At 58.0% G+C, this 27,043-nt stretch overlaps 3 protein-coding genes across 3 annotated transcripts; 2 read left to right on the top strand and 1 right to left on the bottom strand.

Annotated features, from left to right (window-relative positions):
- Positions 1-1,600: 1,600 nt before the first annotated feature.
- Positions 1,601-9,975, bottom strand: FZR1 (fizzy and cell division cycle 20 related 1). Its single transcript, XM_010212770.2, has 13 exons — positions 9,803-9,975; positions 8,266-8,391; positions 7,932-7,995; positions 7,480-7,607; positions 6,921-7,003; positions 6,379-6,562; positions 6,112-6,177; positions 5,294-5,396; positions 4,498-4,682; positions 3,434-3,667; positions 3,252-3,356; positions 2,353-2,445; positions 1,601-1,802 (listed from the first exon to the last, which is right to left on the bottom strand). The coding sequence occupies exons 1-13, from the start codon at positions 9,869-9,871 to the stop codon at positions 1,761-1,763; spliced, it is 1,482 nt and encodes a 493-aa protein (XP_010211072.2). The 5' UTR covers positions 9,872-9,975; the 3' UTR covers positions 1,601-1,760.
- Positions 9,976-18,521: 8,546 nt separating this feature from the next.
- On the top strand, positions 18,522-21,099 carry LOC148592410 (uncharacterized). Its single transcript, XM_088535048.1, has 2 exons — positions 18,522-18,677; positions 19,981-21,099. Exons 1-2 carry the CDS (start codon positions 18,522-18,524, stop codon positions 21,097-21,099), a joined length of 1,275 nt encoding a protein of 424 aa, XP_088391174.1.
- Positions 21,100-23,831: 2,732 nt separating this feature from the next.
- On the top strand, positions 23,832-26,014 carry DOHH (deoxyhypusine hydroxylase). Its single transcript, XM_088535046.1, has 4 exons — positions 23,832-24,152; positions 24,498-24,574; positions 24,775-25,012; positions 25,697-26,014. The coding sequence occupies exons 1-4, from the start codon at positions 23,879-23,881 to the stop codon at positions 26,011-26,013; spliced, it is 906 nt and encodes a 301-aa protein (XP_088391172.1). The 5' UTR covers positions 23,832-23,878; the 3' UTR covers position 26,014.
- The last annotated feature ends 1,029 nt before the right edge of the window (positions 26,015-27,043 follow it).

The following is a 27,043-nucleotide window of genomic DNA, read 5'->3' as shown; positions in this document are numbered from 1 at the left end:
CAACTCAGTGATCCCACTTAATTCCCAGCCTCTCAGTGCTTTCCCGTGGCCCTTCCGTGCTATAGGGACTGCCACCACCCGTGAACGCAGTGAGAGGAGCGGCGAGGCCGCAGAACCAAGGGGAAGGAGCCTCGTGCTCCCGTGGGGATCGTGCCGAAGTCGTGGTCAGAAGTTACCCTCAAAGGGGGTGACAGAGGCGTGGGGAAAAGGGGGGGGTCAAGGCCACTCTGGGGACTCTGCCCCGTGCCAAGGGGGGCCACGGCAACCCCGCGGCACAACCAACCCCCCACAGCGACCGCGGGCGGCCTCAGGCGGCACCGGGAGCATCAGGCGGCACCAGGCCCGCACCGCCCTCCTCCCGCTCCTGGCTCCCCGCGAGGGCCAGCACCGGGGAGAGGCGGCTGCGCTGCCACCTCCGTGCGCTCCCATTGCAAAAGAAATCAGGGAAAAGCAGCGCTGACTCTACAGCAAAGGGCTATATACAGAGCAGGGCGAGGCGAAGGGAAGGACGTTCCCGTCCGCAGGCAGGCGGGCAGCGCTGGCACCTGTACACAGTGAGGCAGGAAGGGGCTGCTGCGAGCAGAGCAGCTTCTCTTTAAATTAAAAGCAAAAACACACACACAAGCGGGGGGCAGGCACCCGGGCAGCCACCCTCCTCCCATACGGCTTTAAAAATACAAAAACAAAACAAACAAAAACGCGGCAGGTCCCTGGCGTCAACCTGGAAGAGAGAAAAAAGCAACACTCCTTCCTGGCGTCGAAAAGAACCCCCCTCGCCCAGCCACAGAGCTTCCCCCTTCCAGCTCGCCTGGAAATAACAGGTCCACGGTAGCGGTTTCACCACATCTCAACTGCTTTATCCTCAGAAACACTCCAGCTTGCAATGAACTGCACGGGGGGAAAGCTCCCAAGAGATTTTTTTTTTTTTTTAAAGACATTGTTTTTCCTCTTCGCTAACTAAAAGCTTGGAGATCAGCCTGGAACATGCAATAGCAATTTGGAAAGTCTTTGAACAGGCTCCCCCAAAGGTGGAGCCTCTTAAGTCACCTTGAAAGTTCAGAGCCCAAAAATGTTTTGGGTGGGAGCCAGTTGCTAAACGCGCCAACATTACTGTCTTACGGGAATGAGCGTGCCGAGCACCGCAGTACCTGCTTTATTTGGAAAGAACGCAAAGAAAAACAGGCAGTTCTCCAGTTTCCTCATGGAATGGACATCCCGGGCTATCGCCACTGCCCCTGGCTCTCAGGAGAGGCTCCCGGCCAGGCTGGAGTGCAGTCCTTGCCCAGCTGCACTGGGCAGCCTGGCTGGCTCCTACCTCCAAAGATGTCCATCCCAGGACAGAGGGGCCCCGCGCAGCACGTTAGGGCTCTGCTCGCAAAGGCGCTCGTCCCTCCTAAGAGGGGGCAACACAGCAGCTGGGATGGCCTCGCTCCGCTCTGAACTGTCCGTATCCCACGTGTTTTCTCCAGCACATGGAACGAGGGGCGCAGGGCGCTGTGTTGACATCTCTTGTACCCATTCCCCTTTGCAAAGGAAAAGTCCGTAAACCTTTGGCAAGGCCCGGCCCTCCCAAGCCCATCCCAAGTACTGTCCAGTGTGGTTCACAAGCACATATTTAATTAGCATCTGTTAGATCCATCCTCAGCTCCACGGACACTCACTCCCCTCCTGGCTGATCGTTTGGGGTTCCATGCACACCAAGTTAGTGGTTTTATCCTGGTACGTCGGACTGTGGCCTCCTGGGTGGTAATACAGAGGGTTTATCGTATCCTGGTGAAGAGGTTTAAAACGGATACGGACTCCTGAAAAGGAAGGCAAATAGTAAGTCCGGAGCTCCCTCAAGGTGAGCCCTAGCAGAATCCCATTCTCCGCCGCCTCTGAGATGTCCAAGAAGCTCACGGAATTTCTGGCACCTGCTGTCACCACGAGCAAGTTTTTAGGGGTCCTTCCCAGGGCATCCCCACCCGAGCCACCACTCTCAGCGGTTACGGAAGGACCTGAGGATAATTATCCTCAAGGACCCCGGCAGCTGGGAGCAGGATGCCGGCAGGGAAGGCGGCAGGCGGAGGGGGCTCCCCGTGACGCTCCCTCTGGAGCGCCCGGCGCTTCCATTGCTGGGGTTAGTGGCCCCGCACCAGGCAGGAGAGCGGCGCTCTGCCCGCTCCGCGGGGCAGCCTTTTCTGTCGTTTGATGGCTGAACACCCCCTTCTAGCTCAGTGAGGCTTAACCCTTCCCTGCAAACGTCCCTCAGCCCTGGGAGGGAGTGGAGAGCTCTGCAGAGGAGCAGAGCAAGCCCAGGACAAACCCCCACGCGAAGGCGGCGCCGGCCTGCGGAGCATCCCCGTTCCTCACCTTCGTTGAGCGCGTTTTGCTGAAGACGTTCCAGAACCGCAAGGTTTCATCTCCGGCTCCCGTGACTATGGCCTCCCCATCAGGGGACATCGCCTAAGGCCGAGACAGAACAGCCTTGAACGACTGCTGCGATGTTAAGGGTGGAAACCTCCAGGGAAGATTTATAGCTCTCCTTCCCACTTGGCTGGCGGTGAGAAACCAGACAGCTACCTCTGCTTTCATGTGCCTTATTCACAGCCTCAGTAGGTGCCAATCCGAGCACTTGCTTCTTATTTATGCAGTTATGGAACACATGGGTGGAATTAACATAAAGAGGATTCCTGCGCTAGGGAATCCAAGCCAGTTGCAACTGAGGCTATTCCTCCCTGGATTATAAATATGTTCTAAGACAGGAAGCGTGAGGGAGCTGGCAAACGCCAGCAGCATTAGTCACTTACACTGGAACCCACTCACAGATGATAAATACGCTGATACTATTTTGTAACGACACCCCTCCAAGCCCCACGTAATGGTAACAAAGCCACATTTTAATGCCACATTGGGAAGGCTGAAAGTGTCAGATTCTTCCCCTGCATGCAATCTCACCAATGAAAAAAACAGTGCAAAAATCTTGAGAGAATAAGAAGATGCTTGTGTTTCCTCAGAAGAGTTTTGGCAGGCTTTGCTATTCATTACCAAAGCCTCACATTTCCATAGCAGCAAATCAAAGTATCCCTCGCAGGCAGGAAAACCAGATACAGGGTTTTTTCACTGCTCGCAGGGCAACATTCTGATCTCTGCCTAGACAACAGGCAGCTCACGGTGCCACCGTGCGGTGCTCCAAGCCTCTTCCCGGCACGCGGGCACGGGACAAATCCACGGCTACGAGAGTCACCTGTGGAGACGCGGCCAGGGCTTACCAGGTATAAGACTCGGTATGAGTGTCCCGTTAGCTTTGCCACTTGTGTTAGCGAGGGGTATTTCCAGACGAGGATCTGGTTCTGTGAGTATCCATGCGTACTCACCTGGAAGGAGAGAAGGGGATGGGAATGCTGCTCCCTCACCCAGGGAGTGCGGCGGCGCACTGAGAGCGGGAACTCACCAGCTCGTTGGCGTGCTTGGACCAGGCCAGGTTGCACACCTGGGAGCCAGTGTCGATGCACTGCAGCGGCTGCCCTGTGAGCGTGTTCCAGAAGCGGATGCAGCGGTCGGCGGTCCCGCCACCGGAGGCGAGGAGGCCGTGCTGGTGCGGGGACCAGGCGATGGCCTTCACGGCTGCCAGGTGCTCCGTGTACTGCTGGACAGGGCTCAGGCTGGAGTGGTTCCAGACAAGAAGCTGGCGGAGAGGGGAGACGGGCTTGAGCTCGCGCTGCCGTCACGCGTGCTCAGCGCCTGCAGACCGCGTCGGCGCGGCCGGCGGCGCTTGTGCAACGCGCAGCTTCCCGCAGCTCTGCCTGAGCGCGGGTATCGCGGGGAGCCGGGCCCTCCCTGTCACCACGCTGCCGAGGGGCCACTGGACCGCTGGCTAATAAGGAAACAAAACAGCTCCTCGGCTAAGCGTACAAAGGCACGGGGTCACCGAACACGTAGCCAAGACTTTCTTTTGTCTTTGGGACTGGATTATTCCAGCACACATTTGGAAATGTGTTTGAGTTTATTAGAAGATATTCTGAGCAGGAAGAACTGTCTACAGCTGTCACTGAAACCTCGGGCAAGTTCACTACCTAGCAACCCCCTCCGAAGGGCTCCGAGCACTGCTGCTTCACAGCAGGTGCTTCTTCCATATGGGATTCAAGAACTACAAGCCTGAGTTATAGGTATTAAAACTTATAAAGGCTTTTAAATTCAATTTGCTTCCACTCACATGAGCGCTATTACGACCGAGCTGGTTATACATTACCTAAGGTCAGGAAGTACAGTTCGGTTGGGCTCAAAACCTTATAGTTTCAATTAGCCAAATATGGAAGCAAAATTAAAAATGTCTTTTGATTTAAAGAGGGAGATAAGAATGAAGAGAAGTTTAGCAAGACCAATGGTAGGGAACAGCCTAGGGATTGGAACAGTGGCTCTTTCAGGGAGACTGGCTCTCTCTGGAGGGAGAGCGCGGCCTTTGCTGGTGACGCCTGGGGACGCTGCGCCACGCACGACCCGCGGCAGCTACCGCACCTTGTTGTCGTTGCCCCCAGACGCCAGGAGCTGGTGGTCCGTGGACCACTTGAGCCCACAGACTTCCTGCCTGTGGCCCTGGAGCCGGCGCTCGGACTGCAGCGGAGGGGTCCGGATGTCCCTCTGGAGGATCATCCTGTCGCGGCTGCCGGAGGAGAGCTGGTCGGCGTTCCACGCCAGGGCACCTGCGCAGACACAGCCAGAGCGTCGGGGACGTGCGGAGGGAGCGGCAGAGCCGCCACCACCGCGGGGGACAGTGGCGGAAAGCAAGTGCCCGGGCGCTCCCTCCTTCCCACTGGGAGGTCCTGAAACCACGCGGAAGACCAAGCCCCACGTTGCCTCTAATCCCCTTCCGCAGTGCAGGAAAGTGCCGAAATGGAACGGGGAAAGTGTCTCGACTTCCCCAACCTAACTGCAGCCATCAGAGCACCATCACCCCAAGCAAAACAAACAGTTCCTGAAAAACGAGGGAACCGAAAATCTCAGTGTGAAGCAGCCTGTCTGGAGGCTGAAAGCAGAAGGCAGCAGCAGGGAAGAGATGCTGTAACCAAGCCCAAAGCGCCCGAGACCGGAGGAAGCACCTGCAGCGGCGCCGCAACCACCGCGCCCAAGAACAAAACACAGCGGCTACCAAGGGATAACATTTCCAAAGAGTGCCCAAAACGCAGCCGGGGATAAATGTCAATCACTGCAATTTTGGAATGCTGCTATTTCAAGCAGACCCTCCTTTACAGGAGGAAAAAAAAGTCACTTTTGAAGGCAAGACACACTCGAGCCCTCCTGCTCATCTCCTTACCAACTCTAGCCGTGTGGCCCTCCAGCATGGAAAGCTTTTTTCCTGCAGCTGCATCCCAGATCTGTACAAAGCCCTTGTGCGTGCCAACTGCCACCAAGTTCCCCTACACAAACAGAAAACCCATGATCAGTAGAGACATTAAGTGGAGGTGGACACAAAACAAAAGCCACATGTGGAGAATAAAACCCACAAATTTTTATATATATAATATATATTATAATTTTTATATATTATATAATATATATATCAATCTTATAAATTAAATTATATATTATATAAAAATATATAAAAATAAATCTTGTGGGAGATTGAAAAATGGGAGATTATATATAATATATATAAACTATATTACATTTACACTTATACATTTATTACATTTTATACATTTTGCATTTACATTATATACATTTTATTACATATATTATATATTATATATTATATATAATATATGTAATATTATTTTTCAATCTCCAATTTTTCCCCTGCTGGGGGAACCAACCAGTTTAGCTAGGACATGTTTACATGGTATTTTCTTGTCCAGAGCTGGATAAGTGAACTGTTTCTTTCCCCTTCTCTTACATCTTACCAAATGCCTACAGAACCTCCAGCTGGAAGGTCACCCTCCATCCCCTCCCAATCAGCAGAGAAGAAATAAGCGCAGACAAGCAAATACATTTGCTCAAAAATGTGCAGAGAGTTTGGAGGAAGACAGAAAAAAGACCCAGGAAGTCACAATTCCTTAGAAAGGCTTATACAGCTCCAGTGATAGCATCTGGATTAAGTCCTTCAGTTCTTATGGTTGACAATCTTGTACTGACCCGTTCTGACCAGCCCACGGACGTTACGGAATCTCCTTCCACAGACAGATCGCACAGCCGGGTTACCTGGAAAATAAGACATTGCAAAGGAAGAAACATCTGTGAGCATCATACCACATTATTAGCTGCCTGACAAACTAAACACTTGGGACAGAGCATTACAAGTGCTGAATTCCCTCACACAGGAAATTCCACTGTTCGGAAGGACGTTACGGCTGGGAAAGCACCGACAACTGCTACTTCCCTCTCTGGACAGGAGTCGTTTACCTGGCTAGTGCAGGCGCTCCATAGGTAAACACAAGTCCCAAGGCCAACACTGAGGACATTCAGAGAGGACCAGTCGACCAGGTTCAGGTAGAAGTCATCCTGCAGCTCCGGGGCATCCAGCACTTTGAAAGGAATCTTGGAGATTTTCCGCGTTGGTTTTCGAGGTGATCTGAGCAGCTTCTGGCTGTTTACAAGAGGAAACGCAGAAACAACTACAGGCTTTTACCTACTGCAGACGGCTGTACAGACTGCTGTAGCCACTCCTCAAAGCAGCACCGCATTTCTACAGAAACACACAAACAGAAAGTGCAAAATTCCTTCCAACGAGTAAGACTGGAAGGAATTAGATTTGTTGAAGATTGTTCGAAAAGCATTAGGTATCTATGTGAGATCCTTAGAGAGATTAATTGTCCCTACTCCAGCCCCCAAGACTTCCAGGACTAATTCGAATTGCTATTTTTGGTTGCCATAGAACCCCCAGAGAATGTCAACCCTCTGTCCCAACACTTCTCTCCACCCAGCTTGTTATGAATCTTTATTACCTTTTGTTGCTGACGGGAGACAAGGAATACGGCGACACTTCATTGCCATCGTCCGGGCTGGAGCGCTTTGTGCTGAGGGAATACTGGGGAAGAAAACCCATGGAATAAGAACCTGAGCACGGCTGGGACCTAGGAGGTCACTTGCAACACAGCAGCTGGCAGCCACTGCCTAACTAAACCCAGATTTAGTTTTTGGATTTGGGATTTTTTTAGATTTTTTTTTCTTTTGGGCAGATTTCCTAACCTTTTCCATTCCTTCCTTTTCCAGGTATTTCAAAACAATACTAAAATTCTCCTTAAACCTTGAGGTAGTCACTTAAGCACAGTTTTAGGGCGCCCAAAGGGCTTAGTTCCAACTCAGCTTCACTGCCAGCATAAGAAAAAGGAAGTGTGCAGCCATTCATCATCATTCTACAGGCCACCAGATTTTCTTATCACAGTTCACATTAACAGAGTGACAACAATAACTCTCTTGCACTAGCAACGTGACAGAGCTCCAGGCTTTTTCCTCATGACATTAGCAAGTCTCATTGATTCGAGTGCAACGCGCTTGGCTTACGGTGAAGAGGGACTTCTTCTCCGGGGTGGACGGCTGCAGCCTCCTGTCCTCCGTCTGCGGGTCCTGAACTTTCTCAATCCCTGCTCCCAAGAGCTCGTTCTTCAGCAGGGCAGAGTAAGCGAGGCCATCTGTGAACCCAAGCAAGCGTTTGGGCAGAGAACTCCAATTATTAGATCGTTAGCTTGGATTGGCAACAAGTTTCCCCTCCTTCCGCTCAATCAGAAAAAGCCTTTCCATGACATAATACCTCAAGGGTAGAAGTAAACTCTTGCTTTCCGGTTGCTCAGCCAGCAGCTTGCTGAGATGAGCACTCCTGGATGGGATCATTTACCTCACAAACCCTTTTTGCACAAGTACAGAAGTGTGAGGGTTCACATCTGCTTTCCAGCTTTGCACCAGGCTGAAACAAAAAGCTGTAGGCACTTCACAGCGTAGTGGAAAGAGGGTCTCACCTTTGCCACTGTCAGATGTGGCATCCTTTGCTTTCCTGTTTTGACTTGGTGATTTTTCATTTTCCTGAAAGGAAGAAACATGGTATCACCATATAGAAAGCTCTCAATATATATACAAAATTCCAAAGTGAGAAGCCTGCCTGCAGGCTGCCCCTGCGGGCCAGGACAGGCACATTCAGAATAACTCTTCCAGGACAGGGAAGACCCCGATACAAAAAATAAGCAGAACAATTGTGCTAGGCACATGGAAATGCACCATTGCCTCCATTCCAAGCCTTTGAGCTTTAAGAGACAGGAGAGAGAAAGGAAAAAAAATCCAAAAAATAAAACTTACATTTATTCTGTGGAAGTTAATGCTCCAGTTGGCCCCAGCTCTTGAGGGAATAAATCTGTCTCCATGTTTACTAGGAGAAGACATTGGAGAATTGGAAGGCGTCAGTGTTCTTCTCATCTCTGCTACCTAAATTGAAGAATAAAAGACATGCAAGAACAAATGGTGATCACAGTGGGGGTCTGAAAAACATCAAACTGGCTCTGTCCAAGCTCAATAAGGCTAGAAGAGCCAATATGGGCTTATTCCCCTAACAGGGCTAATGAGCATGCCATATTTCAACAATTGCCAGATCTTTTGGCAAAATAAAGAGCAAATTAAGCAACCTCTTTCTCACCAACCCTTCTCGAGTGAGAACTGTCGATACCTGGAAGCCTTGACCTGGGGGGGCTCCTTCAAGGTAAGCTGCACGTTTCTTGACTGTGGTCAATTTATTTTTCTTTGATAGATTAAATTACGTGGAAAGGACCTTTTCTCGGAACAAGGCTGATTTAAAGCTAGATTAAGGGGGGCAGCTTCCCCGGCTGAGTCTGCAGTATCGCCAAGGATGGAGACTCCTCAAGCTCCAGGATGCCACCTTGGTGGCCTCTGCTGGGCTTGCTCTACCTTGTCACTCTCGTACTGTGGAACCCAAAGCAACACACAGTACTCCAGAACACTCCAGAAAATACTCTAGAGTACTCCAGAAGTCACCTCACGGGGAGGACGGGAATCGTTACCTTCCTTGGATTGCTGGCTAACCGTCACGAAAGCAGCGTGACACAGATAAGCCTCCTGGCCACAGGGACACCCCGCTGACTCACAGCCACGCTGCCACCACTCCTCTTCCACAAAGCTGTTTTATGAATACTCGGTAACAGCCTGATTTGCTGCACAGGATCATTCTGCCCAGGGTGTGGGACTCGTGTTTGTCCTGCCTGAGCCCAACAGGCAGCTCCCGAACCGCTGCCCACTGCCACGGGCCCTGCCCGATTCTCACCCACCCTTCGTTTGGCTGCAGGGATAGCGGGTAAGACTGGCAAAAGCCTGGCTAAAAATCAGTGGAACCAACACCTCTCTCCACGCCTTTAGCTAATCAGCTGTCTCAGCAGGCTGATTTGCCCTTGGTGACTCTGTGCTGACTGCTCCCAAACACCTTCATATCCTCCACGTGTCCTGAAGTGGCTTCCAGGAGGTTTTGCTCCATAACCTTCATAGGGAACAAGATACATTATCTTCCCTTCTCTTTAAAGCTTCCTCTCTGGATACTTTATTCTCCAATTTTGAAGCTAGTTTCTTTGTTAGCCTCCAACTCTGCGTTCCATGTGTACTGGGACACCACTACAGATTAAGATTAAGTTATTTCAAGTCCAATAAAGCTTTCAAGCACAAACTCAGTTTAAGCTGCAGAAGCTGCATGAAGTTATCGTCAGGAACCCAGTCACAGCCCCAAGGTTTGCACAGACAAGGCTCTACGCCCTTCAACTGCTCAAGTTAAAAACACACAGGACAGACAACAACTTAATAGGTAGGCCAAGAACCCCGACACATTTGTACTCACGCAAGGCATCGTGTTTTCATTCTGTATATTGATTTGGCGCAGGAGACGTCTCTCGTAATCCTGGTCCATGGTGGAAAGGACAGGGGAGTTGGGGAGGTCAGCAGGCCCAGGAATTTATCTTCATGAAGCCCAGACAGTAACTAGTCTGCTGCAAGAGTGAGAAGGAAGTTACCAAAATATCACACCTTTGCACGAAGAAGCCACTCTCTAGCAGCTCTTTTTCTACCGCTGACCAGAGAGGTTCAAGGTGCTTTTCAGATGGTCAGTGAATGAAAGCACAGCAGAAGAGCAGCACTGCAGCACAGCAGGTTTTCCCTTGCAGCCCTTCAGCCCCTCTGCCCATTTTGCAAGTTGCCCACACGCACAAACAAGTGCTGGAATCTCAAAACAGAAATCTAAGGCCGTTCTTCAAAGCTGAGACCACCTGCAAGAGCAGCGGTACCAAAGTTACGTGGCAAAACCCAGCAGCAGGCTGCTGCTGAGGGCGTTTCTCTGCATTGCTGCCCTTGGCCGTTGATTCACACGCACAGGTCATTGGCATTTTGTGTCCAGAGGACCCAGGCTTACGAGACCCACACAGGAGCACACACACACACACATATATATATACACGTATATACACACACATATACACACACACACCCCTTAACCTTTGCCTAGAAGGGGGGAGACCTGACAAACAGAGCGGACAGAGGGCAGCTTCATCCGTGTAAGCACCTTGGCTGCATCCAACCCCAAAACTCGAGAGAACAGAGGGGACCCTAAGCATGGTGCCAACTGCCTTGATGCAAAAGGCACCACCGGAACGGGCACGCCGGGTAGGCATCTCCGAAGGGAAAGGTGGAATCTAGCAAGCATTCCGGAGAGACAACCGCAACACAGAGGCGGGAGCAGAGCACGATCTCCGCTCGCTGCTGCTCTATAAACGTTTAGTGCAGTTGGCTGGAGTCCCAGCAACACAAAGGAAGTTGCCTCGAGACACAAACTTGTGGCAAAAGCAGGGAGGCAACTGCGCTTCGAGAGCCGTCCCAGGAGCAGAGCACACAGGAACGGGCTACACTGCCACGTACAGGGCCCGCAGCGGAACTGCCTGCCGCTCCCAACGGGATTTGCTGCGGAAAGCGCCACCTCCCACAGCGCAAACCCTGCCCAAGGGTCTCCCTCCAAATTGGGCACCTACTGCCGAGGCAGAGGGGTCGCAGCAACATGCGAGGCAGGGGGACGCGAGTCAGCACTGCGGCGTTTGCAAAGTTAGAACAAAAGCAAGACGAGAAGACACAAGAAGTCAGGGCCACAGGCAGCTACTGGCTAGCAGAGCTGCTTTATTTTTATCAAGCTGCTTGTCAGTAGTGGATCTTGAACACTTCAGAGCTGCTGAAACTTAGTGCTCTTTGGTTTTCTTGCCATAAAATGTGCTAACACTTCCACAGGAGCATTCCTTAAATAGCTAATGCCAAGCTGCTTCCGAGCACACCTGCTTACACCTCTCCCACCCTCCTCCCCAACTATCATTTGTAATTTAGGCGCTGTCTCCCGTATGCTCTTTCGGAGGCAAGACTGGAGAGAGCTGCTAAATTTGATGGCAATCGGTTTCTACCGAATAAAACGAGATGTTGGAGATGGGGCATATGGAGAGTAAAGAGTGCGAGAAGAGAGACTGCAAAAGCAGAACACAAAAATAATACTAATAAGCCCCAAACAACCCTTTACAGGCTCCAAGTGCTTCCAAATACAGCATCAACAGAGCATTAATTGTGTTTGAATTATACCAAGATTTCCTCCACTCCCTTCAGGCCCATTTTAATGTAGGAATATACTGTACCCATAGTCCAGCTGCCTTTGGCTTTCCTCCGGATCCCAGATCCGGATCCTGAGGTCTCCAAGCAGCATCTTCTGTGTTTAACATCTCCACTAAGGACCTGTCCGACTCTTGACTTGCTTGGGCAGATCACACCAAGACACAAGGGCTCAGTGAAGATGGAAAACCCTCATGTGAGGCCACAACTTCAAGCCTAGCAAATCTGATGAATCCAAACTGGTCCAGGTCGCCCCTCCAATGGCAAGCAAACAATTTGCGGGATAACTGCATCCATTTCCCTGCCCACCGCCCATCATTCTGCAAGCGGTTTATTAAAAGCAGCTCCATCCTGTGAAAAACACATTTATGTATTTGAATACGTTAAAGTTGGGGCAATAAAACGAACAAAACGCACTTTGATTCGGCACCCCCACTCAGCACAGAATTATTGTTCTGCAAGAAATGCTAGCTATGATAAAATCCAGCCAACCCCAAGATAAGCCTTAAGCTACCTAAGAAAACAGTAAAAGTCACAATACTCAAGTTCTTCTGCGGGAGTTAAAAAGCCTTTCCCCTCCACGCATAAGCCAGCTGGTTAATTAGTAACAAAATATGTATTCCAGAAGAACACCCGACTGCCTCGGCTCCTTGAGATCCTTTGTTTCCTCCAGATAACTTGACTGTTCTTGAGAGAAGGGGGCGTTTCTTTTTTCTCCTCTTTCTGACTTCCAGAGGAATTAAAACCCATCCACTTCCATACCTGAGCGTAAGAATGGCAAGAGCCCACCCCGAGCCCGGGAGGCTGCCTGCTCTTTGGGCTGACACCTAACAGCAGCCAGTGCTACCCTGGAGAGAAAACACTTCATTACTGAGCTAAAAACCCACAGGAAGAACCCCATAATTCACCAAGGGGAAGAGGCTGGAGAAAGTAAATCACATAGGGTTTGACATCTCAGTTTGGCTCACTAAAATCACAGAAAGTTAACTCAGCCCAAAAGAGCAGAAGTTTTGCTGGTTCAGTCAGTTGGATCCACTCACCGAGGGCTGGCACGGGGGAGCAGGGAGGAGAGCAGCCAGGAATGGCCCTTCCCGGCAGGAGAAGCTGCTGGATCAGGGAGCTCCTGCTGCCTCACCCGCAGCATCGCACGGCATTGCCAGGTGTTACAGAATCTCTCATTTTCTAGAGCTTTGAATAGGTATTTTGGACTTTCTTGCAGCTAAAATACAGCCCAAAGCAAGTCTGCTACAAATACATGCTGAACATTAAAAACATTTTGCTGACATTAACTTCTGGAAGGAGCAAGACACCCTGCTCCTGGCCAGCGCGGAGGAGAGCTGCTCCGAAGGGAAGGAACGGTCACAGCATTCACCCATCACGCCAAACCACCATTTCCAGGCAACCAACCTTCTCTCAGCAGCACAAAAAGCTAAAGCTCTGTGTAAATTTTACCAGTGTTTACCTTCTAAAAAATCATTACGCAATCTCTTGTCCAATGATTTACAAAGGTATGCAGTAAAAAATAAATAAATTTACAGAAGTAAGCCTTATATGTAAGCAGCAGATTAAGCATTTTTTTTATTATGTCAAAATAAAACACAAGCTTCACTGCCTCAAACAAGACAGTTCTCTACGCGGAGGTACTACCAAGAGACTGTAGCATTGAAAATATTGCTGTATGCTGGTGACGTTCAAGATCTGCCCCCTTGCTTTGCTAGCCGGCGCTCTCGGAGGCCGCGGAGACTCCCCGTTCCGCAGATACGGCAGGACCTCGCGCTAGCGCCAACCCCGTCCCATCGCACGGGTGTTTCGGAGCGTAACACGCAGCGACGCATCCTCCTTCCCGCAGGCTGCTGTGAGGATCCACAGTGTTTCTGCCTTTGCGAGGGCTGCACAAGGCCAAGCACTCTGGGCAGAGCCTCGTCCTCCACGGGGAGCTAACAGCCCTCCTGCGCAGTCACCACCATGGACTCCACAAGGTTCAAATCCCCCCAAAAGGCAGCTCTTAGGCGGCCGAACAGGCTGGGGAGAAATCCGAGCTCCAGCTGAAAGGCGAAGCGACTCAAAGGACTTTTCCATCTCCCGCCTAGACCCGCCCTCCCGATTCATTTGGGGAGGGCAGAAACTCATGCTGCTACCCCGCAGCACCAAGCCCAAAGATCAATGACACCCGCAGCTCTTCATGCTTTCTTTGGCCTCCAGTGTTATAAAAACACCATCCCTTCACGCAGGCAAGGGCCCAACCTGTAATTCAGACCGCAGGCGACAAATCTGCAACTTTAATTCATTCTGCCACTCTGCTCAAAGTGCGAGCGTGTTTTCCGCTCTCCCAGCCATGCTCCAAACCTCCCGCAAAGCTCCGCGGCGCAGCCGAGGCCGGCAGGACACACAGAGCCCGCGGCGCGCACGGCAGCCCGGCCCCCGGCTGCAGGATGCCCAAGTTTGCTTCAAGCTCCGGGTAATAAATTAAGCACGTTGTATGTTTGTCACTCTGTCTTCAGGGATCGCCTTCGCATTCAACACACATCTCAATGCAGCTGGCAACGGTCTATCAGGAGTGCGGTCTCTATCTGAGCAGACAAGTCGTGACAATCAGGCAATCAGCAGGTGATCTCTCAAGAGCATCACCATTAAACCCTTTTTATTGCCTACATATAGCGATTATTTCTGCTTTTCTCCTTTTTTCCGCAACTCCCCTCCATAAATCAGAGGGATGCCTGTTCCCAAGGAAGTTGAAATAGGGAACAAAGTCTTCAGCAGGACAGGAACCCCTCGCTGGGAAACACGCACGGTGCCGCAATGTAAACACACTCGGGGCTGGGGCACTGCTGTGCTGGCTCTCGCCCGTGGGTCAAAAGGCAATTTCGGCGCCTAATTAAGAGGCAGCCTCATGACGGGCTCATATATTATGAGGACAAAACAATAACAGGCAGCCCATAAAAAGCCCTCCCCAGTTTTAGGGGCACGTTATTTAGCAAACGTGCCTTGCTTGGACAACGAGCAACTCCCCCTTTCCTGGCTGCTGCTCAGGCTTAATTAAAGTTCTGAAGGTTGAATTAAAAATCAGGTTCAAGGCGGGCAGATGATGCTCTGGAGATACCGAGGCCCAACCAGGTTGTTCCCTCATCTGCTCCGTGGCTGCTGCTGTAATGGAACAAGTCACGGCTGCCAGGGCTTCTGTGCTAGGGCAAGACAGGTATGAAATGCAGGCGGCAAAGGATATTCCCAATGGATATTCCCAAAGGCCAGGTAGGGAAGCGGGAATGATTGCCTCAGATTACAGGGGAGTAGGGGATGCGAGTTAATCTCGCAGCATTTTGGGATCTCACCCCAGTCCCTGTGGCAGGCGGGTAAGGCTGGACGCTGCTTCCCGGTGTCCCACAGGCAGAACCTGCCCCGTTTCCGTACGTTCCCCCAGTGCCGCATCCTTACGGAGACACAAAGGCTGAGCTATAGCAGCCTCTGCACCTGCAGCCTTTGGCTTCTGGCAGAGCAGAGGACCCCGTACGCCCCGAGCGACCTCGAGTTGTCACCTGAGGGTCACTTTGCCCACATAAATACAGGTTTTGGGAAAGCTGCTGGACAGCTGGGGGAAATAAGGGGATTTACTGCGGCTGGAAGAGTCCACAAGCGTATGGTCATGTTCACTTTGGTGACTCCCTAGAAGATATTGAGTATCTCCTGTGTTTACTGCACGTACCACAAGCCACACAGCGGGGTAGGGATGCAAGGAGGGCAGTACTGAAGCTTCAGGGGTAACTCAACCAGGTAAGGGGGCAGAACTGCCACGTTAAACGTTCTAGGCTCCGAAAAAACTTACGTAACAGCAAACAAAAGCATCAAAGAATGTACCCTGCACGTATTTCATAAAATTTTACAGAATCTTTAGGGTTTTGTTTTGTTTTCCTTTCGGTAGTTTGTGTACTCTGCCCTACTGCGCATCAGGCTTTGATAAGCAGAGGAAAAGCAAGAGCATCTTCGAAGCACGGCGCAGGAGACGCCCCCTCTCCACGGAGCCGTCTCCCAGCCGGCACGTTCCCGACACGGAGCTGCCCTGCGCTCGGAGCCGCTCCAGAGCCCGTTCTCCATCCGTGTGCCAGCACCAACCCTCGTGGCAAAGGCTCCTTCCACAGAGACACAAGGCCCCACGAAGCACCCTTGTCTGCGTATTCTTCCTAATGACTCAAACCAGCTGTTAGGAGCATCAGCTCGAGATAGGAGGTCCGCTTTACTGCAAGTCTTATCGGAAGGCACTGCGCTATGAGGCAAGATTAAGAATTCGCCAGCAGCTCTGCCTGCGGAGCTTTACCGGCCACGCCAGGCCTTTCCAAAGGCCCGGGCTTTATCAGGAGCTTTAAGCTACCGAGGATGCGATGGCACCCACAGCCAGGTCACAAAAAAACCCTAAGTCAGAGAATCTCCAAACTGTGGGGAGCTCCCCAAGCAGTCCACAAAAATTCCGCTTGTGTGTTAAAAATAAAAATGGTCTTTTATACAAAATGAGCTCGGGGAGGAGGCCGAGGCGCAGAGCTCCAGGCTGGCGTCGTCGGTCACAGCAGCCCGAGGAAACCCGGCGCTTGCCGGGCCGGCACGGAGCGACCCCGGGAGCCGCGGGGCACCCCCGCGCCGGACACGTCTGGGCTGTGCCCGGGGTCCCCGCGGCTCCCCGGCCGCACCTGCCGCTATCTCGCAGCCGGACGTCCAGAACGGCCGGGCCAAAGGCACGGGAGCACGGCGGGCCCGGGGACAACGGGCGGCCCGAGCTGGCCCCTGCAGCGCGGCCGCCGCCTGCGTCACGGCAGCGCCCGGGGCCGGCGGCTCCTGCGGACCCGCGGCGGCGCGGGGCTCACGGGGCCCCGCGCGAGGCGGCCGCGGCACCGGGAACGGGATGAAGGGGAGGCGGGGGCAGGGAGCGCCCGGGGCTGCGGGTCACGGCGAGAGGATGGGAGGGAGCCGGCGGCCGCACCGGGAGGAGATCCGGCCCCAGCCGACCCGCGGCCGCGGCCCCGGTGCCCGTCGCCCTCCTCACCTGCGCGGCTCGGTTCGGCTCGGTTCCGCTTAGGTCCGCTCGGCTCGGCTGGGCCCCGCTCCGCCTCCGCCGCCTCCTGTCACTGCGGGCCGGCCGCGGCGCTGCCCAATATGGCGGCCGCCTGCGAGCGGGCGGGCCCCGCCCCCGCGCGGGGCACCACGGGAGCGCCCGCTCCGGCGCGTTCGAATCAATACAGGAAGCGGCGGCTGCGCCGGGCCGGGCCGGGCCGGGCCGAACCGAGACCGGGACCGGGACCGCGACCGCGAATCGGCACCTGGCCCTGGCCGGGACCGGAACCCTGATCCTGCCCCCAGCCCCACCCCCTCGGGCTCCATAGGAACCCGTGGAGCGAGATGCAGCACCAAGAGGACGGGGCTGGGCAGGGGCAAAACAAGCTCGCGGGCCTGAAAAATAATGATTATTATTATTATTTTAATCAAAATATTTCAGGAAATCAAGCATCTGAAGCCCCTTTTTTCTTTTTCTTTCTTTTTTTTTTTCTCTTGGCCAGGGGGCTGGCTCCGATTCCCAGACATCACCTAGGAACTCGGGAATAGGGAAATCCCCTTGCTCAGTCCAAAACCCTTTTGAGGCACAAACGCACTTTTTATTTTTTTCCCCTAGTAGCTCAGCCCATTTCTCCAATCTCTCCTGCACACGCAGTCAATTAATTGCAATGGGCCACACAACAGGCAGGGCAGCATCCGCGCACGGGGACATCCCTGCGCTGCAAAGCAGAGGGGTGTAAATAAAGTCAGTGCGGACGGAAATAACAGAGCGGGCGTGGGGGAGATGTAAATAAATGAGCGGGGTGTAAATAAATGAGGGGTGAGGGGAGGTGCAGGGGACACCAGGCTGGTGTCACCTCCCCTTGTCCCAGGTGGAGACCTGTGCGTGGCCACGGGGGGCAGGAAGCAGCCAGGGAGGGATGGGGATTTGGGAAGGTTTCCTGCCAGGGAGCAGGACACGGGCTCAGCTGGAGCTGTGGGACAGCAGCGCTTGTCCGGAGGGAACGTCCCGGCTGTGGCTCCGGCTGATCCCGGCTGATCCCGGGGCTGCGGCCAGCCAGGCTATGCCAGGATGGGGCCCGGTGCTGAGCTGAGCTGGGTCCAGACAGGCCCTGGGCTGAACGAGGCCAGTTCGAGCCAATCTGGTCCAGTTCAGGCCGAGCCGGGCTGATCTGAACTGGTCAAATCCAGTCTGATCCAAGCCAGTCCAAACTGGTTCTATTCGGGCTGAACTGGTCTGCTCCAAGGCAGGTTGAGCCAGTCCGATCTGGTCTAATCTGGGCCAATCTGGTTTGGGCCAATCCAGGTTGGTCTGAGCCAGGCTGAGCCAAGCCAGTCTAACCTGGTTCAATACAGGCTGATCTGGGCCAATCCAGTCTGGACTGATCTGCTGCGGTCGGGGCCAATCCAAACCTGTTCGGGCCAATCAGGTCTTATCTGGGCCAATCTGAGCTTGGTCCAATCCAATCCAGACTAAGCCAGTTCAAACTAGTTCTATCTGGGCCAATCCAGTCCAGTCTGAGCCAAACTGATCTGACCTGATTTGGGCCAATCTGGGCCAATCCAATCCATTTGGGCCGATCTGGGCCAGTCTGAGTCAAGCCAAACTGGTCCGACCCAGTCTGATCTGGGCCAAACTGAGCTGGGCCAATGTGATATGGTTTGGGCCGAGCCGGCCCGATGTGACATGGTTTGGGTCAGGCTGGGCTGATATGATGCAGGCCAGACCGATGTGATGTGGGCCGAGCCGGGCCGGGCCGGGCCGGGCCGAGTCAGGCCGATGTGATGTGGTTTGGGCCGGGTCGGGCCGGGCCCCTCGAGGCGGTTCGCTCCGCCCCGCGCGGCCCCGGCGGCGCCTCCCCTTCCCGGCAGCTCCCGGTTCGAAAATGCCGGGGCCGGCGGCGCCGCCGCTGCTGCTGCTCCCCGCGCTGCTGCGGCGGCGCGCGGGCGCGCGCGCGGACATGGCGGCGCGCGGGCACGAGGCGCAGCGCGCGGCCTGGCTGCGCCTCTACTACGCGCAGCGCCAGAAGCGCCTCATGACGGTGACGGCACCGGGACCGGGCGGGCCGCGGCGGCGCGGGGAGCGCGGAGGACACGGGGGGGGACAGCGGGGCGGGGTCCTGGGGGAGAAAGGACACAGGGACACGGGAGGGTGGCGAGGGGCACGGGGGGACATGAAGCATATGGGGACATGGGGAGGTGACGAGGGACACGGGGAGACACAAAGGATACAGGGACATGAGGGATGGTGAGGGACAGAGGCACACGGTGGGTGGGGACAAAGGGCGTGGGGACACGGCGGGGATGGTGAGGGACACGAGCGGGATGCAAAAGACATGGGGACATGGTGGGGGTGGCAACAGAGGGACACAGGGAGACACAAAAGATATAGGGACAGGGAGAGGGACAGAGGGACATGCTGGGGGACAAAGGATATGGGGACACGGGGATGACAACAGATATGGGGACACAAAGGACATGGGGACATGGAGAGTGACAAGCGACAGAGGGATATGGGGACACAGAGGACATGGGGGCATGGTGGGGGTCACAGCAGACACAGGGGGGGCACAAAGGACATGAGGACATTGGGGATTGCAAGGGACAGAGGGACATGGGGGGGCTGTTGTAGGATGGAGGGACATGGGTGGCAAAGGACAGGGTGTATGGGGACATGAAAGACAAAATGTAGGGGCATCGTGGGGACAGGAGGGACTCGGGACGTGGGGCAAAGCAAAGGAGGGATGGGGACGTGGGGGGCATGGGGACAGAGTAAATAAGATCTGGGGGACATAAAGGGCATGGGGATTCTGGCAACACAAAAGGACATGGCAGGGGACAAGGGGATACAAAGGACAGGGAACACAGTGTATAGGGACATGGAGGAAAGATCTGGGGACAGAGGGAGACACAAAGAATGGGGGGTGGATGGGCATGGCAGGGACATGGGCGCCACGGTCCCACAGGACATGAAAAATACAGGGAGAGAGGGGACACAAAGGACATGGGAGATGGAGGACAGACACAAAGGATGAGGGGTGACAAAGGCCACAGGGAACACAAGGAACAAGGGCCACAGGACCATGATGGACAGGGGGATGTGAAGGACGTGGGCAGCCTGCAAGTGGGGTGACAAGGTGGACACGGCAGGTCCATGGAGGGACACGAAGGGCAGAAGGAAACAAGGGACGGGGATGTGGGGTTTGTGGGTGGCAGACACGGAGGACAGGGGACAGGAGGGACCTCGGGGACCCGGCTGGGGATGGGAGCTTGGCTCTGTGGGTGGCGCTGGGGGGTCTCGCGGGCGCCGCCTCACGCCCGGCCCGGCCCCCCGCGCGCCCGCAGCTCCTCATCGCTCGCCGGAGAAGAACCAGCTGCTACTTCTACCCTCGTGCGTGGCCCAGCCTCCGTGGCGCGGACTGGTGGGAACGGGTGGTCCTGAAGGAATTCGGGCCCCAGGACTGGCTGGAGAAGTTTCGCATGTCCAAGGAGACCTTTTTCTACGTGTGCAACCGGCTGCGGCCGGGGCTGGCGCCGCACGGCGCCCACTTCCACGCCGCGCTGCCCCTGGAGAAGAGGGTGGCCGTGGCCCTGTGGCACCTGGCCACCAACGTGGAGTATCAGACCGTGGGCCCGTTGCTGGGCGTGGGGCCCGCCACGGTGCAGGCGTGCGTGCGGGAGGTGAGCTACGCCGTGGTGCTGCTGCTCAAGCCGCTCTACCTGCGGCTGCCCGGCGAGAAGGAGCTGGACACCATGGTGCGCGTGTTCCGCACGCGCTGGGGCTTCCCGCACTGCATCGGCGCCCTGGACAGCCTGCACATCCCCATCCACCCGCCGCTGCGCCTCGGCGCCGACTACTGCAACGGCCAGGGCTGGCACTCCATGCTCACGCAGGCCACCGTGGACGGCCTGGGGCAGTTCTGGGACGTCTCCACCGCCTTCCCCGGCAGCATGGAGAACAGCGCCGTGCTGGAGAGCTCCAGCCTGTGGGTGCTGGCCAAGGAGGGCCGGCTGTGCCCCAACCCGCCCAAACCCTTCATGGGGAAGGCCCAGAAGTACGTGCTGCTGGGTGATGCCACCTACCCCTTGCAGGACTGGATCCTCAAGCCCTACCAGGAGGACGACAACCTCACGCAGCGGCAGCTGCAGTTCAATTACCGCCTCAAGCGGGCGCACAGCGTGATCGAGAACGCCTTCCTGCGCCTCAAGGCTCGCTGGCAGATCCTGCTCAAGTGTGACGACTGCAGCCTGGAGCTGCTGCCCACCCTCGTGCTGGCCTGCTGCATCCTGCACAACGTGTGCGAGGCTCACGACAACCCCTTCAACGAGGAGTGGCTGGAGGGCACGGAGCCCAGCGAGCTGCCCAAGCCGTGCCAGCCCGCGCCCGCCGCCATGGAGGACGGCCGGGCCGAGCAGGTGCGCGAGCTCATGTGCCAGTATTTCGAGACGTGCGGGGAGGGCTGAGCTCACCGCCGTGCACGCCGGTGAGCAGTGATCCCGAGGACAAGGACCCGGATGGACAGGGACCCCATCCCCTTGCCCCCGAGCACTGCCGGCAGAGCCGGCACGGCTATTGCAGGGGTGGATGGAGCAGCCTTGCCGGCTCGGAGGAGGCCGCCTGCGTCCTGCCCATGCCAGTTTTGCCGCGGTGGTTCAAGGCAGGGGAATGTACTTCATGCCTGTGTTCTCTGCCAGGATTTCAACACTCCCGTGATGTGTTCTGTGCTGGGTAAATAAAACGGGGCTCTCGATTCGGCTTGGCGGCCTGGCGGGTTTTCCCTTTGCAGGATAAATGCGGGTCTGCAGAGTGCAGGGCGCACGCAGCTGTGATGGAGCTGTCACCACTGGGTCCCCGCGGCCTCAAGGAAGGAGCAGCCAGAAGCCAGATCTGCCTCAGGTGCCCAAGGCGCTTCTGTCGTGGGACGTGCCTGGACTGCCAGCGCGTTGGGCACACGGAGGTGCTGAGGCAAAGGGCCAGGGGCTGGCAGCCGTTGGTCACGTCGCAGCACCGCTGCACAGCCGCGCTGAGCTCCACAGCTCGCCGCAACGCGCTGAGGAAGGTTTTGTCCCAAGGGTGCTCTGCTCAGACCCAAAAGAAGGGAAAAACTCCTCTGGGGACACGAAACGTGTGAACGCGTCTGAGAGGGCAAGAGAAGCTGCCTGGGGCGGACACTGGCATTGGGCGTGAAATCCCCCCTGCAAACTGCTGCTCCGGAACCTGGCCCAGAGCGTCCCTGCCCGGCAGCGCCTCCGAGCTCCCGCGGGCGCCATTCCGGCAGCGGGAGAGACGGGAGCGGGGGCGGCTGCGGGAGGGGCAGGACCCCACGGGGTGGCCCCGTCAGCCCTGGGCCCGGATGGAGCCTCGGCTGGAAGCCCCAGTCTCCAGCCCTCCGGCAAAAGGTGTCGGAGTGGCCGGGCGCGCGCGGGCCTGTGCCGCCTGCCTGCTCCGCACGCCCGCGCTGGCATTCCCTGTGCTGCTCTCCTGAATCCAGTGCTTCCCTCTGCTTTGCATCCCATGGAAAACGAAGGTGCCACGTTGCCCGGAAGACCTGGTGGTGCCGGCGGCGTGGGAAGGCGCCGGGCCCCACGGCAAAGGGCGCCGTGGGCACCACGCGCAGCCGCTTCCAGCCCAGTGGCACCGCCTCGGGCAGCCTGTGCAGGCGCTTCTGGGACCAGCCGTTGATTTTTAAACATAACCATGGTTTTTCTTTTTCTTTTTTTTTTTCTGTTTTTCTTGGTTTTTCTTCCCTCCCTGGCTTCCTCCCACACTGCCAGGTGGGTGCCCTGCCATCATTGCACAGAACAAGGCAGTTCACAGCTTGCCACAAGCTCCAGCAGGGCCTTCCCAAAGCTCCCAACTCCCTTCCCTGGTCCAGAGAAAGAGATAAGGGCTCCCTGGAGCTGGGAATTGCCCAGCCCCCGCCTCATTCTGGCTGCATGCTGGTGAAAATTGCCAAGTCGGGGAGAGCGCAGTGGAAAATCGGGATCACCAGGAGCGGAGCGGGCAGGAAGGAGCAGCCAGGAATGCGTTCCATTCCCATTTGCAGCCTCAGGGGTGACAGAGCAGCCTTGGGGGGCAATGGAGCAGACTTGGGGGAAAATGGGCCAGTTTTGGAAAACACTTCGGTAACTCTGAGGCCAACGGGGCAGCCTGGGGGGCGGTGGGGCAGTTTTGGGGGGCAATAGGACAACTCTGAGGGCAATGGGGCTGCCCTTGGAGGCCATGGGGAAGCCTGGGAGCAACCGGGCACTTCTGGGGGTCAGTGGAGCAGCCTGATGGGAAGCAGAATAACTTCGGGGGGTGACGGAGCGGCCTGGGCGTGATGGGCGCCCATGAGCAGCCGCGGGAACGCGGGGCCGCCCACCATCACCGCAGCAACCCGGGCCTGGCCCGCGCCAGGACTGCGCACGCGCCGGAGGGGAACGCCAGCACTGCGCACGCGTGCGGGGGGGGGGGGGGAAGCACGCCAGCACTGCGCACGCGTCAAGACCGCGCCAGGACTGCGCACGCTCTGGAGGAGGGGCCGCGCCAGCCCTGCGCACGCTCCGGAGGGGCCGCGCCAGCCCTGCGCACTGCGCACGCGCCGGGGCCGCTCTCCGCGGCAGCGCGGGGGGCGGTGCCCGGCCCGGGCCGCTCCCACTCGGCGGCGGCGGCGGGGGGGGCTCCCACGTGGGCGCGCGGCCCCGCCCGCCCCGGAGCCGCGATGGTTTGGGCCGGCGCGGTCACGTGGCAGCGGCGGTGATGGCGGCGCCCGGTGAGCGCGGCGGGGCGCGGGGCTCGGGGCTCGGGAGGGGGGTGTCGCTCCGCGCCCGCTCGTGGCCCGTCCGGAACGCCGGGCCTGGGGTTCCCGGTTTTCCCTGTCCGGGGCTCTGCAGGGACGCGGCTCGGTCCGTCCGGCCCGGCCGCCTGGAAGGGGCCGGGTCCCGTTCAGCCTGGCCCGGTGCCGGGAGCCGTTTGGCCTCGCTTGAGTCGGACCCGGTGTCGCGGGCCCCGCCTGGCTCCATGTGGGCTCCGCTCCCTCCCGTTCCCGGCGGTGGCTCCATCTCCGCGCCCCGCCCGGGGCTCCCCGAGGGGAGGCGGGGGCCGCGCGGGGGCTTATCCCGTTTCCCCGTCGCGGGGACGCTCCCTGCCTGCGCCCGGCCCTTCCGTGACCCCCTTCCCCTCGCAGGTGGCCGCAGAGCGTGACCGGAGGAGCTTCCCCCAGAGGAGCTTCCCGCGCGGCAGCCCCGCGCCGCCGGGAGCATGGTGACGGAGCAGGAGGTGGAGGCCGTGGGGCGAGCGCTGCTGGACGTGGCGCAGCCGCTGCCCGCCCGCTTCCGTGCGCTCTTCACGCTGCGCGGCCTGGGCGGCGCCGCCGCCGTGCGCTGGATCAGCCGCGGCTTCGATGACAGCTCTGCGCTGCTCAAGCACGAGCTCGCCTACTGCCTGGGCCAGATGCGCGAGGCCGCCGCCATCCCCGTGCTGCTGCGCGTGCTGCAGGACCCGCGCCAGGAGCCCATGGTCAGGCACGAGGCGGGTACGTGGCGGCCGGCGGGGCCTGCTTTGGGCCCTGGCGCCGAGAGGGAGCTGGGAGGCACCTCGGAACCTCCATTCAAGCAGAGGCCGGGGCCTGCGGAACGTCACGGGGAACGTCACGGCTTGGGAAACCCTAACGGGTGTCAAGAGCCCCCAGGCTGAGCAGCCCTACTGCCCCCGCCGTGCGCGAGGGCCTGGCCGTGCCCCGCGAGAGCTGTCCGGGCCGGGGCCGTCACCGATCCCGAGCAGCAGGAGGCCTGGCTGGAGCAGGTCCCCGCTTCCCTCAGTGAGGACGGGCCCCCGCCTCCTTAGGTACCTTCACAATGTCCTGACGTCCTTCCTTAAGGTGAAGCCTTGGGTGCTATTGGGAATCCGGAGGTGCTGGATGTCCTGAAACGCTATTCGGAAGACCCCGTGGTCGAGGTGAGGCTCCCTGCGGGTGCTCTCCTATGGGATTCGGTGCTGGGGGGGTCGGTGCAGAGCAGCATCCGTGCTGGGCGCCAGCACCGCGTCCTGCGGCCGGGACTGTCCTGCGTGGGCGGCAGCTCCTGGAGCCGAGGGCCAAAGCGGGGAAGCGCGTGGAGCCCGGTTGCCCACGGAGCAGCCCGGACCGGTCCCCGCAGGTGGCCGAGACCTGCCAGCTGGCCGTGCGGAGGCTGCAGTGGCTGCAGGAGCACGGGGAGGAGGCGGGCGGCAGCCCCTACTCGTCCGTGGATCCTGCTCCGCCCGCGGAGGAGACGGACGTGGCCCAGCTCCGCGAGGCCCTCCTGGACGAGTCGCGCCCGCTCTTCGACCGCTACCGGGCCATGTTCGCCCTGCGCAACGTGGGGGGCCGCGAGGCAGCGCTGGCGCTCGTCGAAGGTAAGGGCAGCCCCACAGAGCCCCGCGGAGCCACGGGGCAGGCGCTGCCATGCAGGGCCCCGCTTAGAGCTGCCCTCCTGGCGCTCGGGAAGAGCTCGCTGCTCCCCAGGGCCCTTTCTTGAGCAGCGGAGCATCTCCCATCCTTTCCGGTGTTTCACAGCACCCTTTTTCAGTCCTTTCCCCATGGCTCCTGCTGGGAGAGGCCCTGGCCCATCCCATCAGGGTTGGATTTCCTAGGGGGACCCGTGGGTTTGTGCCATGGCCCCTCGATGCCACAGGGGTTTCTCTGCGACCCCTGGGGCCTGTGCTGCCTTCTGTGCCTTAAGCTCCTAGGAGGTGGCCCAGGGGTCCCACCGTAGGCACGAGGGGGCTGTCACTGTCCCCCACGCTCATGGGGGCTGTCACCTGCACCGTGGCATGGAGCAGTGCCGCAGGCACCCACTCGCAATGACGGGGGCTGCTGGCCCCTGCAGGCCTGGGTGTCCCGCTGAGACGTGGACTGGGAGGGAGCAGTGTGGGGTGGGCACCCTGGGGGACAGCACGTCCTGTCCCCAAGGCCCTGGCGTGTCCCCAAGCCCCTGTGCTCGGCCACCAAGCCCTTTTCACCGCCGCCACTGGGGCGCGGAGGCTCTGCTGGGCGTCCCCGCGGGTCCCCACGGCGTCACCGTGGCCCCCTCCCCGCAGGGCTGCGCGGCGGCAGCGCCCTCTTCCGCCACGAGATCGGCTTCGTGCTGGGCCAGCTGCGGCACGAGGCGAGCGTGCCGGGGCTGGTGGCTGCGCTGCGCAGCCGTGCCGAGAGCCCCATGGTGCGGCACGAGTGCGCCGAGGCGCTGGGCGCCATCGCCTGCGAGGGCTGCCTGGAGCCGCTGCGCGCCGGCGCGCGCGACGACGAGCGCGTTGTGCGCGAGAGCTGCGAGGTGGCGCTCGACATGTACGACTACGAGTGCGGCCCGCAATTCCAGTACGCCGACGGGCTCGCCAAGCTGCAGGCGTCCGCCTGAGCCCCGCGGGCGCCAGGAAGCAGCTTTTGCTCCATCCCGACCCGTCTGCTCCTCCTGAGCCCGGCTGAGCTGCTCCATGACCTCCGGGCCGGGGCCGGGGGGCTCCTCTCGGGGCTCGCGGCAGTTGCAGCTCCGCAGCGCCTGGAAGCGGCTCCCTCGGCACCACGGCTGCTCCGGCCTCCTTGGCCCTGTGCGGAGGTTATTCCGGAGCCAAGCCCAGCGGATTTGCCCGTGGATTTTCTTTCCGCAGGGACCCGCTCCGTGAGTCGGAGGGGGAGGCAGGGCCTGCCCGGACCTCCCAGGGCCCCCGCGGTGCCCGTAATAAAGCCCCGTCCTTGAGCGCTGCCAACCGAGTTGAGCTGTGATTTCACCCTTGGCGCTGTGGGCACAGGGGCCCTCGATGGCCCTGGGGCAGAGACCTCTCCCTGCAGGGCAGCTGCCCAAGGGGGCTCACGGCTCAGGTGGTGGGAGGGTCACTGTGGTGGAGTGGCCGCCTTGGCGTCCCCAGGGCTCTGGGCACAGGGCTGCTCCTGGCCCAGGTCTCACGTGGGATCTCAGGGGAGAGGGTGACGGGAAACAGTGTTTTTAGTGACTGTCCCCCCTGCCAGAGCCTCGGCGCAGGGGCCCGAGCACAGGGCGCTCCACCCCGGCTTCCCCCCATTGCAGATTGCCTCCTTCACGCTCCTTTGGGCCCGAATTGGAGCAAACCCAGCATTTCTGGGGCTGCTATGTGGCTGGGGCAGGGGCAGTGCCGCAGAGCCCCCACCGCCTGCAGCCCCAGCACAGGGATCCCGGCATGGTGATCCAGGCACAGGGATCCCAGCACAAGGATCCTGGCACGGTGATCCCAGGACAGGGGTCCCAGCACGGCGATCTGGGCGCAGGGATCCCAGCACGGCGATCCTGGCCCCGGAGTGGATTCTGTCGCTGTTGTTTCCCCGTGGTCACTGGGGCAGGGGGGACCCAGGACGTCATCCTGGTGACATCAGGGCTCGACTCGGAGGCGGCTGCAGCGCTGCGGGCTCCGGGG

Source organism: Tinamus guttatus, unplaced genomic scaffold, assembly GCF_059628265.1.
Source record: "Tinamus guttatus ecotype Peru unplaced genomic scaffold, ASM5962826v1 Tinamus_guttatus_pri_ptg000610l, whole genome shotgun sequence".
Taxonomy (NCBI): domain Eukaryota; kingdom Metazoa; phylum Chordata; class Aves; order Tinamiformes; family Tinamidae; genus Tinamus; species Tinamus guttatus.
This window is presented reverse-complemented; position numbering and strand designations above follow the sequence as displayed.

What these genes read in the sequence shown, in the direction of transcription:
- FZR1 (XM_010212770.2), bottom strand. Translation starts at nt 9,871, where the DNA reads ATGGACCAGGATTACGAGAGACGTCTCCTGCGCCAAATCAATATACAG. An exon ending in GGAGCGCCTGCACTAGCCAG is followed by an intron (nt 6,178 to 6,378) that starts GTAAACGACTCC and finishes CTTATTTTCCAG; the next exon opens with GTAACCCGGCTGTGCGATCT. An exon ending in CATACCGAGTCTTATACCTG is followed by an intron (nt 2,446 to 3,251) that starts GTAAGCCCTGGC and finishes TCTCGGCCTTAG; the next exon opens with GCGATGTCCCCTGATGGGGA.
- LOC148592410 (XM_088535048.1), top strand. Translation starts at nt 18,522, where the DNA reads ATGCCGGGGCCGGCGGCGCCGCCGCTGCTGCTGCTCCCCGCGCTGCTG. An exon ending in GCCAGAAGCGCCTCATGACG is followed by an intron (nt 18,678 to 19,980) that starts GTGACGGCACCG and finishes GCGCGCCCGCAG; the next exon opens with CTCCTCATCGCTCGCCGGAG.
- DOHH (XM_088535046.1), top strand. Translation starts at nt 23,879, where the DNA reads ATGGTGACGGAGCAGGAGGTGGAGGCCGTGGGGCGAGCGCTGCTGGAC. An exon ending in CGGAAGACCCCGTGGTCGAG is followed by an intron (nt 24,575 to 24,774) that starts GTGAGGCTCCCT and finishes CGGTCCCCGCAG; the next exon opens with GTGGCCGAGACCTGCCAGCT. An exon ending in AGCGCTGGCGCTCGTCGAAG is followed by an intron (nt 25,013 to 25,696) that starts GTAAGGGCAGCC and finishes CCCTCCCCGCAG; the next exon opens with GGCTGCGCGGCGGCAGCGCC.